The sequence below is a fragment of the Thamnophis elegans genome, chromosome 3 (assembly GCF_009769535.1).
Source record: "Thamnophis elegans isolate rThaEle1 chromosome 3, rThaEle1.pri, whole genome shotgun sequence".
NCBI lineage: Eukaryota > Metazoa > Chordata > Lepidosauria > Squamata > Colubridae > Thamnophis > Thamnophis elegans.
Genome location: NC_045543.1, coordinates 64,143,327 through 64,158,364, shown reverse-complemented (window position 1 = coordinate 64,158,364; position 15,038 = coordinate 64,143,327). Strand labels below are relative to the sequence as shown.

The 15,038-nt window shown below is 32.6% G+C and overlaps 1 protein-coding gene across 1 annotated transcript in view; it reads left to right on the top strand.

Moving 5' to 3' along the window:
- The window catches only part of IFT74 (intraflagellar transport 74), a 41,833-nt gene that overhangs the window by 14,605 nt on the left and 12,190 nt on the right, over positions 1–15,038 (top strand). Inside the window, 8 exon segments of the mRNA XM_032214572.1 lie at positions 2,215–2,353; positions 3,414–3,476; positions 5,035–5,178; positions 6,282–6,322; positions 7,098–7,177; positions 10,949–11,002; positions 12,596–12,693; positions 14,884–15,010. Coding sequence (XP_032070463.1) covers positions 2,215–2,353; positions 3,414–3,476; positions 5,035–5,178; positions 6,282–6,322; positions 7,098–7,177; positions 10,949–11,002; positions 12,596–12,693; positions 14,884–15,010 — 746 coding nt within the window.

The window sequence follows — 15,038 nt, the reverse complement described above, 5'->3', positions numbered from 1 at the left end:
ATGATTTGTGGCCATAACATGTATGAAAGTCTATTGCAGAGCAAAATAAATAAATAGAATTATTGAGTTGAATTAAAACATCGAAATTGAAGTAATATTGTTTTCATTCCTAAATCATCCATTCAACCGTCTGATGACCTATGTATGGAGGAAAACTTTTATTCTGACTTTATAAAAGATAGATTACTGTGCATGATGTAGGCAAAAACACATACACACCCAGATACCTACACAGAGAGATACACACAGTAATCTTTCATACTCCCATATTCCCAAATTCTGCTTTTTGTTTGGAATAATGATACATGAAAACTTTTGCAAAGGTGCTTGACTAATCTATCCCATACAGAATGCATATGTAGGAGGTAGAATCCCGGCCTTTATGTTTCAATAATGTGGAACTTTCTAAGTCATCTCCCCAATTTCAGAGTGTTTTTTCTTACAGAAAATGTGACTAGGTAGGAGAAAGCCTGTGAAATATGCTCCTTCCATGTTTCAAAGTAGATATGATTTTCTCTCTAAAGCATCTCTAGCTGGCAAACCAAACAGCAATTATTTTTTAAAAGAATTCAAAGGTTACATGCCAAGGCCACTTCCTAAAAGTACAAGCGCTTCACTTCATAAAAATGGATTGCTTCTGCTAATTAATTTTGTTGTAGATTTTTATAAAGTACAAAAAGTAACAAGTATTCTCTAAATGCAGCTTCAATAATTTAAGAGCATTGCTTCTTGCTCCCAACTGAGCTCTAAAATGGTTCCACTTCAGCAGAGAATCATCTCTCATTGTCGTGATGCAATTTATGTGACCATTCTTTATAAAGAAAACTGCATAAATCTCTCAAGAATTGATTTAAAAAACAGTTAATAAGATGTTTATTTTATATAGTGCAGTTGCCAGAGAAACAAAACCAAGGTTGCGGCAAAGTTTCATGGTGAAAGCGTCTCTCAATCTTATCTTCAGCCATTTTTTTAAAATCAAGTATATGCTATTTCTCAAAGTTTCTTATTTATTGCCAAAGCAATCTTTGTTACGTTATAGGTGCTTTAAAAAAAATACAGCTTCAAGGTAACAGTAGAATTAAATATGACTTCTCACAAAACATAAATCATTCAGTATCTTTTCTGAATTTCATAAAAAATCAACACTAGACAGTATGCACACACACACAAACATATATATATATATATGTATGTATGTATGTGTGTGTGTGTGTGTGTGTGTGTGTGTATATATATATATATATATATATATATAAGAAAAATATCATACTTGCATATTTTCCTGTGATTGAAAAAGACGAGAGGAAAGTTGCAATGTTTCTGCACTTGGCTGCAACCTTTGTACCCAATTAGCAGGGAGGAAGTTTAAAATAAAGTCCAGGACACCTTTAGCAAAAGATTGACTATTTGTGTTCATCTGTGAGTTAGAGGCTTGCAACCAATCAAGAAGACTTTTGAATATGATCTGTGCAGTTTTATGACATTAAATTGCAAGGTGAGGGCGGAGTAATCTAGAATTTGCCATAAAATACGTTTGTATTGGATACAAAGTGCTTGGGATGGTGACTGCCACTAGCAGTAAAAAAGAAATCAGTCCTGACACACAGCATAACCTGTCTATAAATTTTGTTTTTAAAAGGAAGCAGGTATGTGCTTGATTTTATATCAAAGGTCAGGAAAAAAGAGCTAACAAATACTAACTAAGCTTCATAATAAGGGTCTGACCAGCGTGAGGAAATGCTGTTTCTGTCATACTTTCTCTAGTAGTTAGGTCCTCTTCCCAATCCACCTCAGCAGTTTTAGGTTTTAGTTAGTGTAAACAAATTGTGACTTTGTGACCACTTTTTGGTGGGGTCTGAAGACAACTCTCCAAACACATTGTTTAATTTTAATTTCCTGGCATTTTTTGTGGTAGGAAGGACAAAATATGAAATATTAGCCAAAAATAGGCATAATATTGTTTACTTAAAAAAAAAACAGCTTGAAACCAAAAAATCCCTGAAGTTGAATTGGCATTTCTATATGTCCTTTAGAAAACTGTATATATCGATAAAGCCATTAGAAGTCAAGGAAAACTTTACTTTTTGTTGTTATTGCTTTCTTTTTGCTTTCACTCTCTTTAGTGTGAAATTTACTGCTGTTCTAAATTTAAAAATAATTAGAATGCAAAAAAAAGTGAATAGGATTTACAAAGTGTTTATTTTTGTGATGCAGCAAAGAAAAACTAATTCAAGCTGTGGAAGATGACATCCGGCAGGAGAAACAAGCGGCCGAAAATATAATTAAAAATATGTCGGAAGAAGATCAAACCAAATACATAGACATGAAAATGGCAAATGAAAAGCTCTTGAAGGTAGTCTTTGATATTTCCCTAATTTACAGTTTGATGTGTGCCAGAATAGTTTCAGACCAAGGAAATTTAAAACAAGTTCCAGAAGCTTCAGTCAACATGTCAAGGGAAATATCTTCCAGCCAAATCTAAGATTTTAATCTTCTAAAGGTTGAACGGGTGTAATTAACTCTTTACCACAGAAATCATGTTACAGAATCTACCAACCTCTTTTTCTTTTTTATATCTTTAGTTCTCCAGTTTCTTGCCAATTGCATGATTTCTTAATTGTAAAGAAACCATAGATGTATGGCTTGGTAGCTTCTCTCACACTGAAGAAACTAGCCACTGCAAGACTAATGTACACATTAAGCATGCATGATTGTTTAGTGTGATGCTTTTCTTTACATAAAAACTCCATATAGGAGTGAAATATTCGATTGACTCCATTCAAGAAAAAAAATGGTCAGAATAAGATAAATGAATCTAAGGTTTAAAGGAAACAACATATTTCTTTAACATCAGAATGTTTACAATCGTCACATTTTGAAGCATGAGCTATAATCTAACTTTGCTTGATTTAAGTTACTGGATTACAGTTGTTATTCCTTATGTTTTTATATTTGTTTCTATAAGAATCTCATTTTAGCTGTGCAGGAACATAGTAAATTAGAGTGTCCCACTCAGGTTTTGAGTTCATCTGTTTCAAAGGGAAACTGATTTCAGTTGTTTATTATCTACAAATGCAGAGGAAATGATTCCAATTATTCCTGGAATTATTATGTATGGGAGCTCTACATTTGGAGTCACCGTCGAAGATTAGCAGAAACTTAAATAATTCAAATCCTAACCTAAGAATGATGATGATCATGTTGCTGATGGAATTAGTCCAGTGATTAAATTATTCAAAGAAAAAGGTGACATATTTATCAAATATAAGATTGGCTGTCCTGAATACAAATGTACATTTATATAGAATATGGCCATAGCTGGGCTGCCTATGAAGCCTTGTTTTTCAAAGTTTCTTTCAAGCACCAAATCTCTTAACAGTTTTTTATTATGAAAATCTTACTTCCTCTCCTAGGAATTGTCTTCTTTACAACAAGAAATGGATGCTGTGAATATGAAAGAACAAGCTCTGGAAGCAGTATGTATTTTCCTATTCTCAAATTCATTACATAATGGAAGAATAAGTTGAAATGTGATGATTCATAAATAAGCATCTTACATATAATTAAAAATAAAGTCAAAATCCCTGTCTAGTATCATTTTAGCTGTTTGTTATCTTCAGTACACTATCTAGTCCTCCCTAGTCCTAGGGAATGACTAGATAGGTGGATAAATAAAGCGAAAAATAGTTTAAACACCTGATTGCTTGTGGATAAGGTGGATAATAAAGATGGATATTGTTGTTTGATGGTGTTAAAAGAATTGTCCCAAGATGTAAGCTGTTCCAAGTAAAGCTACCTTTTGCCATTGACTGAACTTGATTTTGTAAATGCCGTTGGTGTTCATGGGGGCTTCAGATGTTTAGGGATTGCACCCAAAGCATGTATTACTATTGGTACTATTCCTTCTTTCTTTTGCCACCATCATTCTATTGCTATTTGAAGGTCTTTACATTTTGTTGCTTTTCTTCAGTTGTTTCTCTTCTACTTGTATTATTATGATTTGTCACATAGTCAGGAAGGTATTTTGAATGGATTTGGCATTTTTATTTATCTATCAAGTCCTTCTCAAAAACCTGGGATAAGTAGATATTATTTAATTATTATTTCTATTATTATGTTCAACTCTCAGTGACTCTTTTAGTAAATTTTAACATAAAATACCGGAAAGGATAATTGTTTCTTGAAGGAAAATTATCACAATTTGCTTCCTCTGTCATATAACATACTACAGTAAACCATATAGCTGGATTCATATATTACATAGCATAATGAGTGAATTTAGCCATTGGGACTTGTAAACCCATGCAGTTGTGTCTTATTCAATAAATAAAAGTTAAGTAATGTGGGAACTTTTAAGTAGGCTCCTACTATTCAATTTATAATGTTAAACCATAGTATTATACTAACTAACAGAGCTTCTGTGTAACTTTCTAAATACTTGTTATCCTAAGTTTAATTTCTCCCACAATTTTTATATGTATGTATCAACTGTTTTATGACTTTTCCCATTTGATAATCTAGTAGAAAGTTACTATGTGGTACTCTAAAGGTTATAACTTTGATATTTCTTCAATTTCCTTAGTTTTAAAATCTCACCAGAAAATAATTTTGACAGCTGTTTTTATTACCTTGTAATTATCACACATTGGCAATTATAATTTGGATAATACATATGTTCTTAAATCAAGAATGATTAAGAAGGCTCAGAAATAGATGTGAAATAAGAAAATGGATACAGATATTAATTAGCAGTGTATATCTCTGTATGTGACGATAGAGAATGGCTTTGTTCTATCTGTTCATTTAGAAGTATTTAGGAATGATAATCTATGAATCAATGAACATATATAATATAAATAACATAAGGGGAGAGTGCTCAGTTTTAGAAGGAACCTTCCTATGCTACTCTCTAGTTGCTGGTTAGACATAAAATAATGTGTCTTGCAAGCCAAAACCGATTCATTGTCCCTTGTCTTTACTTTTTATTTCAGTTGTATAAATACAAAATACCACTTGCATGTATTCTGTCTTTAGGAAATTACCCACTCTCAAATTAAACAAGAGGCCTTACAGCTGTATGAAAAGCTTCATGGTCTTGAGGAACATCGAGATCAAATGATTGCAGAGGACAAGAACATGGGATCTCCCCAGGAGGAGAGAGAAAGACTATTAAAACAGGTAGAAAAAATACTTCATAATATTTCTAAAGCTCAATTAACAAATAGAAATTAAGGCCTAGAGTACTTAAATGTCATGTTAATGTAGAAAAGCCACACTTACTATCACCATCATGACTCTAGGATAGCAAATGTAACAATTGGAGCTTGGTGACCTTGACCAACAGAGCTAACTGTGAGAGCATATTTTTGTAAGAGACTCTTGTTTGGAAGGAGACATGTTGATTGTGACTTAGTATTCACATGTCATAAAAAGAATTGAGAAGGCAATAAATACGTCTATGTTATACAATTTATTTCCCCTGCGGAAAAGGGAAGTATTTCAGTATTTCTGATAGACTGAAATACTGAACTATTTTAGTTAGATTAAAACCTATTTCATTGTATTTAAGTACAATGACAATAAAGATTATACTTATGAAAGATAATAAAATGTATCATATTTAGATGGCTGAAAAACATCAAGGGTGTAACTAAAAGATTATGAAAACCTGATTTAAGTAAGATGTGAAAAACTAGTTAAGCCATCAGTGCCATATTGCTGACAAAAAAATGTAAAGTGAATATAGGATATCTCCAGGAATGACATTTGTGCTATTCTGAGGTGACCATGGTTGCTGCCTAATAAGATCTCCCTGAAAATAAGGACAAGTGCTTATTTCAGGAGTCAAAAGAAAATAAGACCCTGTCTTATTTTTGGGAAAACACGGTATACATTGACTTACAACCAGTATTTTAACAACTAGTCAAAGTTAAGATGGACCTCCCTGAGCTACTTACAACCTATTTTCAAAGTTACAACATTTGAACTTCCACCCATGGTCACGTGATACCTTGACTTACGACCACAATAACTGATAACTATAATTCTGGGCTGTATTTTAGTTGTAAGTGAAACATTACTTGTATATCACTTTTTCTAATATACACATATTTGTGATACTGAAAGGTAAGATGACAGTATTTTATTCAGCAAATTTTAGACAATACAAGTAATATCAGTCTTTTCTACAGCTAAGCCAGCATTCTTACCATTCTTTCCATAACTGAGTAATTTATTTGGGTCACTAAGAATATGTTATGTTACTGTTATCTCTTTCTAAGGTGAAGGAAGACAATCAAGAAATAGCAAGCATGGAAAGGCAGTGAGTGCTTTTCTATATTGTTCCTCTAGTTTTCAATGTCTGCTATAAAATCAGTTTCATTTACATCCACATATTTTTGGAAGATTTGTCAGTCGTGTGTATTGCACCCATTGACTGTAAAAAGAAGCAGGGCTGTTTTTATGACCTGTTTGTGGAAATATTCTGAAGAATCATATGTGAAAATGGAGTTGGAATTAAAGTATCTGATGCCTTAACTAGGTAATACCACTGTATAGTAATAAAACAATAGTAATAAGTAATGCAGCAGGGGAAAGTCTAAAAGAAATATTTGTCCTGTGATGTTATATAAATAACATAAGGTTATTTATATTGTTCAAAGAAAAAATAAAGTTTTTAAATGCCTTCCCTTGTATAAATAAATACAAGATCACATTTAAATACAATTTTGTGTTTAAATTTAAATACGTTAAATGGGTTACTTTAATGTTTTACCTGCATTTGTCTTTTGAAACCAAACTTAATTTGAGAAAGTGAGGTAAAGAAGCACTACTCTCTTGTAACATTATTGTAATGAATTGTTTTAACCAGCAGGGGGACCCATTATTTAACATAAGTAATTCTTAAATTCCTCATTCTCTACAAAATTAACCTCATTTAGGTAAAATTGTGTAAACTCGGTTCAAGAATATGCAGAAGCTAAAACATATTAGGAGAAAAAGACATTGCTGTTTGATTGTTAGTCTGAAAGCTATTTATTCAGTACTTTTTACAAAAAGCTGTATATTTATAGTTATCACCATGCCCATTATTTTAGGCTAACAGAGATAAAAGAAAAGAGCAACCATCTCAATGAAGGAATCCGGCAGCTTGACATGGATTTAGAGGAACACCAAGGTGAAAAAAGGCTTTGAGACCTGACTCTCCAAACTGTATTTAAATGTTCTATTATAGTTTAATCTAATCTAATTGATTATTTATATTCAGATAGAGTCTATGAATTGTGAATAGATACAAGAATGTGCTCATACATGCAAATTACATGATTCTGTACAATATTTTTATTCCATACTCGTATATGATAATTATTTCCATTTGTTACCTTTCTGTAGTTTCCTTCCGCTTCTATCTATTTTCTTACTGCTAAAACATCTATAAATGATATTTACAATCTAATACAGCTTCATAATGCATTGCACTATGTTAGTGCAATGGCTTGTTAGCTGTCTGGAAATATCCCTTTTCTCAAATGACTTTAAAGAATGTGTTTCGCTGTGAATGAAAAAAAAATGATGGCGTGACAAAATAAGCCAAAAATTAATCCTCCCTAATGGGAGTTGTTCAAATTCTACCATCATGCAGAAAAGCTTCAACATAAATGAATCCTTGTAACATACATGGGTGGTCTTCTGATTTGCTTTGTGTAAGCAAGACTATTTGGAAGAATGTGAATGTGGGTAATTCTCTGCATATGTATTATGAAATCTTTGAGTTCCATGCAATGGGGGGGGGGGGGAAGCATTTCAACTAATAATGTTGCCTTTTCCAATTTAGTGCTTCCAAATCTGAACAGATTATTGTGGCAGTTGTAATCCCAGTGACACCCAATAATGCTTCTATTCTATACAGAGGGTACACCCTGGATTGCTTCACCGAAATGGTGCCATTTTATGAAACCCAAAGCCTTCTCAATGGCAGCAGTTGAGATCTGGCTTTTTCCTCAAACGTTCGGGTCAGTTGAATAGAATTCCCAATTTGAGGAGTTACAGTAAAATCAGCTTTCATAATTTAATGACCTTTCAGGGTTTTTTTTATGTTTATTAGCTGATTATTTTTCCTTTCTTTTTCCTTTTCTTTTTATATGCTGCCCAGAGTCATGTTATTTGAGTTGGGCAGTCATTTAAATGCCCTTAGATAAATAAAATAAGTACATGCAAATGTATGCTTTGATTTAATATCTAAAAGGAACTAGTTATCATACTGCTATCTCCTTAGAAGTGTGATTTAGTATTGTTTTTTCTTTCTTGATTCTTAAGTTTGATCATATAATTAGTATTTGATTTTAGCCTTTCCATAGTAATTCCATCATTCTGCTTTTATCTGTTTTATTTTCATACACTTTTTGCATCGTTTTCCTATATTGCTTGGATGACTGTAGATGGTAAGAAATTGTTTTACTATTTATAGCTTGATAACTGAAGCTATTTTTCATAAAATATTTTCCAAGTATTTTTTTTTTGTTTAAGCCTCAGTCTACATCTGTTCATGGTCCTCTGAAAAGCAAATTAGATTTTAAATTCGGTATTTTTTTTTCCTATCATGAAAGGAAGTATTGACAAGAAATAGGACCCTAGCTACCAGGATGTTTTTAAAAATGGCCTCTTAGGACAGTGCACATATTTATAAATGAAAGCAGTGGGAATGTCATATAATATAGCAGGGAAAAGAAAAGGCAGGACTGTCAGTTCTAATATGCTTATTTTTAGCTTATGCATTCCATTTCTTCTTTAAGTTTTGAAGTTGTTATCTACTTGTATTATATGCTTTATTTTAAATTTTTGAATCTGCCATTTTTGTAAGTCAACAGAGATTACAGTTATCATAAATAAAGTGTGGTTATCAGAGAAGTATATTATGGAAGAGATATATCATCTCTTAATTCAAATGCATCTTATTTATCTTTCAATTTGTCCCCAATGCATTCAACACGACTCTTAGTGCTTTACAATAATGTTCAATGATGTAATAAAGCATCTGTGGTAAAAAAAGAGTCCTAAATATACAATGATTTATTTGATCAATTTTTAAAGTCACCCACTCTGTGAATAGACCACTTATAAATGGTTAAAAACAGTGAAAATACAGACATTGAAAATAATGGAGGAAATAGATTCAGATATACTACAGCACTGCTAGTGATTAGTGGCCACACACCAACGTAACACAGAGTTGGCAGGAAGAGCCGGGTCTTAAGTGCCTTCCTAAAGGCATTTAATACAAAATACTAAAACCATATATCATAGATCAGCGTCATTTCTTTCACCATTTGTCCTTCAACATGATTCCATTTTTAACAGTTTTTAGAAGGCCAATAATATAGAGGTCAACCTGATATCAACAGGAAGGCTGCTCCATATTGCGCATGCAGCCATTAAATGTTGTTTGTTTAATAGTAATTTGAATAGCCTATTTAAAAACTAGTACAAATTAAACTAAAAGAAAAAGAAAGTGCAAAAAGAAAAATGTAGAAGAAAAAAGACAAAAACATCTAGAAAGGAAAAAAAATAAGAATATTGTAGCAAAAAAGAAAATGTATAAAGAAATTACTTCTCCCTTCATTGGAACAAAAATAGACAATTTTAGTAACTTGCTTTTCATTATAATATAACAAATGGTTTCTTTTCTCTAGCTTTAATCTCTTATCTATAAACAAATCTTTAAAACCTTGTTCAATCTTGGTCACAAAAGTATGTTAAGGGTTTGCAGAGATAACAATATTTTCTTAACTTTGATCAAATTAACTCACTTTATATTCCTTCCTTTTAGTTTTAACAGTCTGGATCTTTATCACCTCAAATATTATTCTAGAATTAGATTTATTTTCATTTTTTGTCATTCTTTTCCTTCTCACAAAAACCTTCAAAACTTTAACAGAACTCTTTTGTAAATTCAGTATAGGAAAGTTATCAAGATTGTTTTCTTGATTTGTTATTTGTTTATCCCCTTTAATTATCATGACATCAGCCAGCTTTATTCCTTATTCCTATATCCATTTGTATACAGCATTTTTTTACGTTATCATTTTTGTAGCCTGTAATTTTTAAAGCCACTCAATCTCAGGTTTGTCTGGTAAAACTTTTTTCCTATTCCACAACATTTTTGAAACACAGTTTATTTATAATTCTGGGCCTATTGCTCACCAATATCCTTTAGTACATTCACTGTTAACTATTTTGCTCCATTCTATATTCGTAATTCAAATGTATGTATTGTTTTCCTTTAACTGTAATCTTTAGTACCTTCTGGTTCCCTCTAGTATCCAACCTTCAAAGTCCCACCCTATCATTTTTTAAGACTTGAAGAGTATTTTCCCATGTAAAGAATTCTTATAATCAATTTTAAAATCTTATTTCAGTCCGTTTTACCTCTTAGTCCATCTATCATCCATTTATAACGGTCCAAAACCAAAATTCTAATCACCCTTTTGCTTTTTATTCCAAATTAATATTTTTTCTTAATTCTTAAATTTATATTTTTATTTGTATTTATTTATTTATTTTTGCTAAGGATTGAAGGAGATTCAGCCAGTACTCTAAATTAACTCATCATTATAAAAATCCCTAGTAACTAAAAAGCAATCAAAAAGCAATTTCTGAAAGTAATTAAGAAGTGAGGCTAAACAGTTAGGAGGGACCAAGTTGGGAATGGTTTAAATCAGGGTGGGTCCTTGCCTAACAACAAGCAGAATTTGGTTAATGATGGCAATGGGAACTGTCTGAATTTCCATTGCTAAGGAATAAGGTAATGTGACATTATACTTTGACCACATCATTTAGTAATGGAAATTCTGGCCCCATTTACCATCATTAACCAAGATTACCTGTACCCTAATCTGTCAATACAAAATAACTGCAGTACTAATTGTTTAATTTTAATTTTTTTTTGTAGGTGAAAAAAATCTGAAATATAAAGAATTGAAGAAGCGAGAGGAAAGCATGGATAGTAAGTAAGATTCGTAAACATATATACAATGCACATTTTGCATTCAGTGCCCTGAAAACACTCATTTAAATATTCATTTAAGGAGAGAAACAACTTATAACTAAAGATAAATTTCCTGACAGTTAGAATAGTTAATCAGTGAAACAACTGGCCTCCAGAAGTTGTAAATGCTCCAACGCTAGAAGTTTTTAAGAAGAGATTGGGCAGCATTTGTCTGGAATAGGTTTCCTGCCTAAGCAGGGGGTTGGACTAGAAGACCTCCAAGGTCCTTTCCAACTCTGTTATTTTGTTAATATGTCTACTCAGAAAAAAATCTTAACAGTGTTTTATTCTTTAATCTCAGGTAAGTGAGAACAAGACTGCATCATCAGTCACTTGGTAGGAATGCTAAAACCTATTAGTAAATCCAACTTGATAAGTGGATTTATGGCAACACAGAGTAAAAATTGGTTCCCATTTAGGTCTTTTGAATTTCAGATAAATTATTAGAAACTAAAAGTAAATTGAAATACTTCCTTATGTGTTGAAAAATATTATAAAATAAAACAGACATTTGACAAGACCATGGCTAATGAAGAATAGTAATTTCTTAAGTTAATTTCAAGAATTCTATAGATCGTTACTTTGCCAAGAGAAATTTATAGGAAAGAATTTAGTCTATTTTAACAGAATCCTTTTATGTAGGGAGCTGCTCAGCACATATAGGACCTCTACTACACATTTTGGAGCCCCATATGAACCAAAGCTTCCTACTGAATTCAGTATTGCTAAAGTTCTGTGGTCATATTACAGTTGCACTCCCACAGCTAACCTCCATATTGAACCTTTGTTTCCAAAAGCTCTCCAGCTATCAGGGAGGTTTATGGAGTTAAAACATCAGGATATGAAGTTTTCTTCTATTTAAACAAGCAGTCAGACAGTATTTGTAAATGTTGAGAGCTGTTACCCAATCTTGGATGGTGGTGTGGCTAACCTCAACTCTCCTAATTTCTACTTTAATTGCCACATTTGCTGGAAGAATTTCCAGAATCTGGAAGCAGATACTAAAGAGTTTCTCTGTTTGAACATTGGTATCCCCCAGGCAATCTTCAGGTTCAGGGTCTTTCATACAGTCTGTATATATGATTTTATGGATCATCATAAACATTTCCAGTTGGATTTGGAAACAGTATTTTTCCCAGTGAAGCTATTGTTAGGAGAAAAAAAACATCAATAAGATATAGCATTCTGCTTAAATTTTTGAATATTCTTCAGAGATTATGTTACAATAGATAAATAGATTGTTTTACAGGACTCCAAATGGAATGTAATTGAGGCATTGAATATCTTAGAAATATCTTTATATTATTATTTGCTAGTTTGCCATATAGAGCTCAAGTATTGGTTGAGTGAAAATTGAATAACTGGTTCTCATTGTACTTTTTCATATAAACTATTTTTTCATTGAATTATTTTCTGAGTTTAAACTCCCTGTATATATATTTTTAAATGCTTTAACATTCAAAGTGCAATTGTAAGCAATGCTGCTGGACTTCTCTGCAGTTCCTATTGTAAACAATAGCTTCCTCTATCTTTTTTTAAAAAAATCTTTAGACTTTCTCGAATCTTTTGAAGAGACAAAGAACCAGGAACTGGAACGGAAATCAGAGATAGAGGCCAATATTGTGGCCCTTTTGGAGCACTCGAGCCGGGTAAGAAGTAATCTCACTTGAAATCCTAATTTACTATTAGGGAAATATCTCTCTCTCAAACAAATGAAACCCAGACAATTATTTAATTTGAAATAAAGTTGAAAATCACCCTGTTAAATAATAAAGCCCTTAGATAATAACATGGGTTTTTTATTTCTTTGTATTTCTTCAGAATGCAAAGAAGAGTAAATCCAATAGTAATTTAGTGTCAAAAATTCTCAGACTTTATGGTGCTGTGACACTCTAAAATAATACTTGCATTTGTATATTTCCCTCCCTAACATGAACTGCACATAAAAGAGTAAGGAAGGAAGCCATTTCATATAGGTTCAGGAGGGAAAGGAAAGTCCTCACTAGTAACTGCTACCAGGGAGATGGCTGTCTTTCTATCTTGAGAGCAGCCACCTTAAGAAAGTATAGCACCTTGAGGAGATGCTCCAGAAAAACAGGCAGCCAGGGCATGTCAGTCTCCTATCACAAAAAGGAAAGGAGAAGCAATATTTCACTGGCTGGAATGGACATCTATGCTCAGGAAGAGTCACCTTGGCATAGAAGAAAAATGACCTTTGTGTTGGAGAGTACTCAGGAGTGAGTAGGGGATTTCATAGAAGTCATTATAGTGAGTACAAAGGCTATTGAAGAATGTTCCAGGAGCTGGATCCTTCACATGACTTGGTCAGGTACCAACAAACTCCCTGTCTAGGCAGCGTAGGAGTGAAGGCAGACTCCCTTATATTTTTATCAGAGCTCCTTAAGGGATGTGAACCACAGTTGAGAAGTCAAAAGAAGACACTGAGATTTCTTCCTTCCTAATATAGATCTTCAAGTAAACACAGTTAACAAATGAAGAGTCTAGCCTTGCTTTAGCCTTTTTCTTCCTGAAATGGTGACTTCTATTATTACAAACAAGAAACATATTTTAAGCCTTTTTGAGATCTTAGCCACTAGAATAGCAGAATGCTTCTTTGGTTTGTTTAACATTGGTGTTAGCACTTAATTAAGGTAGGCTTACATTTTTTTGGGTTTTTTAAAACATAATTCATAGGACGTCAACAGGTTCCATAGAATTGATCTTGCTTCTGCTCTTTCCTTTTCCCCCATCACTTTTGTTTCTTCCTTTGATACCTTAGGCTTAGGTCTGAAAAAAAGAAAAATGACCTCAAATTGCAACCAATCACATATGATGTGAAACAGAACAATGATTGTCATATATGCTTTTTATGTTTCCAAATCATCCTAGCACAACTTAAACCATGTAGTAATTACCTTTCATATATTTGCCTAAAAACTGTCCTTATACCAAATTTGTCAATGTTTTATTAAGTCTTTTGCAGATACAAGTCAATTCACTGGAAACACCTTAAGGTGCCATGTCATAGTGAAAATAGCTTCCTTTAGAACTGGCTGTCTCAATTTCGAAAGTAGAATCTGATTGTCCCATTAACATTTCAGAAACAGTTTTCCTTTAGGATACGTTGCCTGTGAAGATGTTTTTCAGAGCATAAGGGTTAGGTTTATTTTTGCAAGAAACAACTACAGGTAGTCTTACAACAGTTTTATTTAGTGGCCATTCAAAGTTATAACTGCACTGAAAAAAGTGACTTATGACCATTTTTCACATTTATGACCATTGCAGCATCCCTATGGTCACATGAGCAAACTTCAGGCACTTGGCAACTGACTCATATTTATGACAGTTGCAGTGTCCTGGGGTCATGAGATCCCCTTTTGAGATCTTCTAATAAGCAAAGTCAATGGGGAAGCCAGATTCACTTAACAACCTTGTTACTAACTTAACAACTGTAGTGATTCACTTAACAACTATGGCAAGAAAAGTCGTAAACTGGGGCAAAACTCACTTAAATGTCTCACCTACCAACAGAAATTTCAGGCTCAATTGTGGTTGTATGTCAAGGTTAACCAAGGTATTCCTTAGTTAAATTTCCTCAAATTATTGTAAGCCTTTAATATTTTATTTACCTTTAGTCTTGACTCATTATGTAAACTATAGTAATAAAGTCATTTGTATGGATAACACAGCAATGCTTTATTTGAGATAAATTCTCTAATATTTACATTTCTTAAAGGTATTTACAGTGACTGATAAAATTATGGAAAAGGGTTTCTTAATGATCTGCCTCTAGGCATGGCAACATATTTGGTAAGGTTGTTTTTTTTTGTAATATGCAGAATGTAAGTCGTATGAAGCAGATATCTTCTGTAACAAATCAAGAATTGAAGATCATGCAGGAAGATCTCACTTTCAAATCAAGTGAAATGCAAAAATCACAGAGTACAGCTAAAAATCTGGGTACAGGTAAGAGGTGTATTTATTCCATTACAAA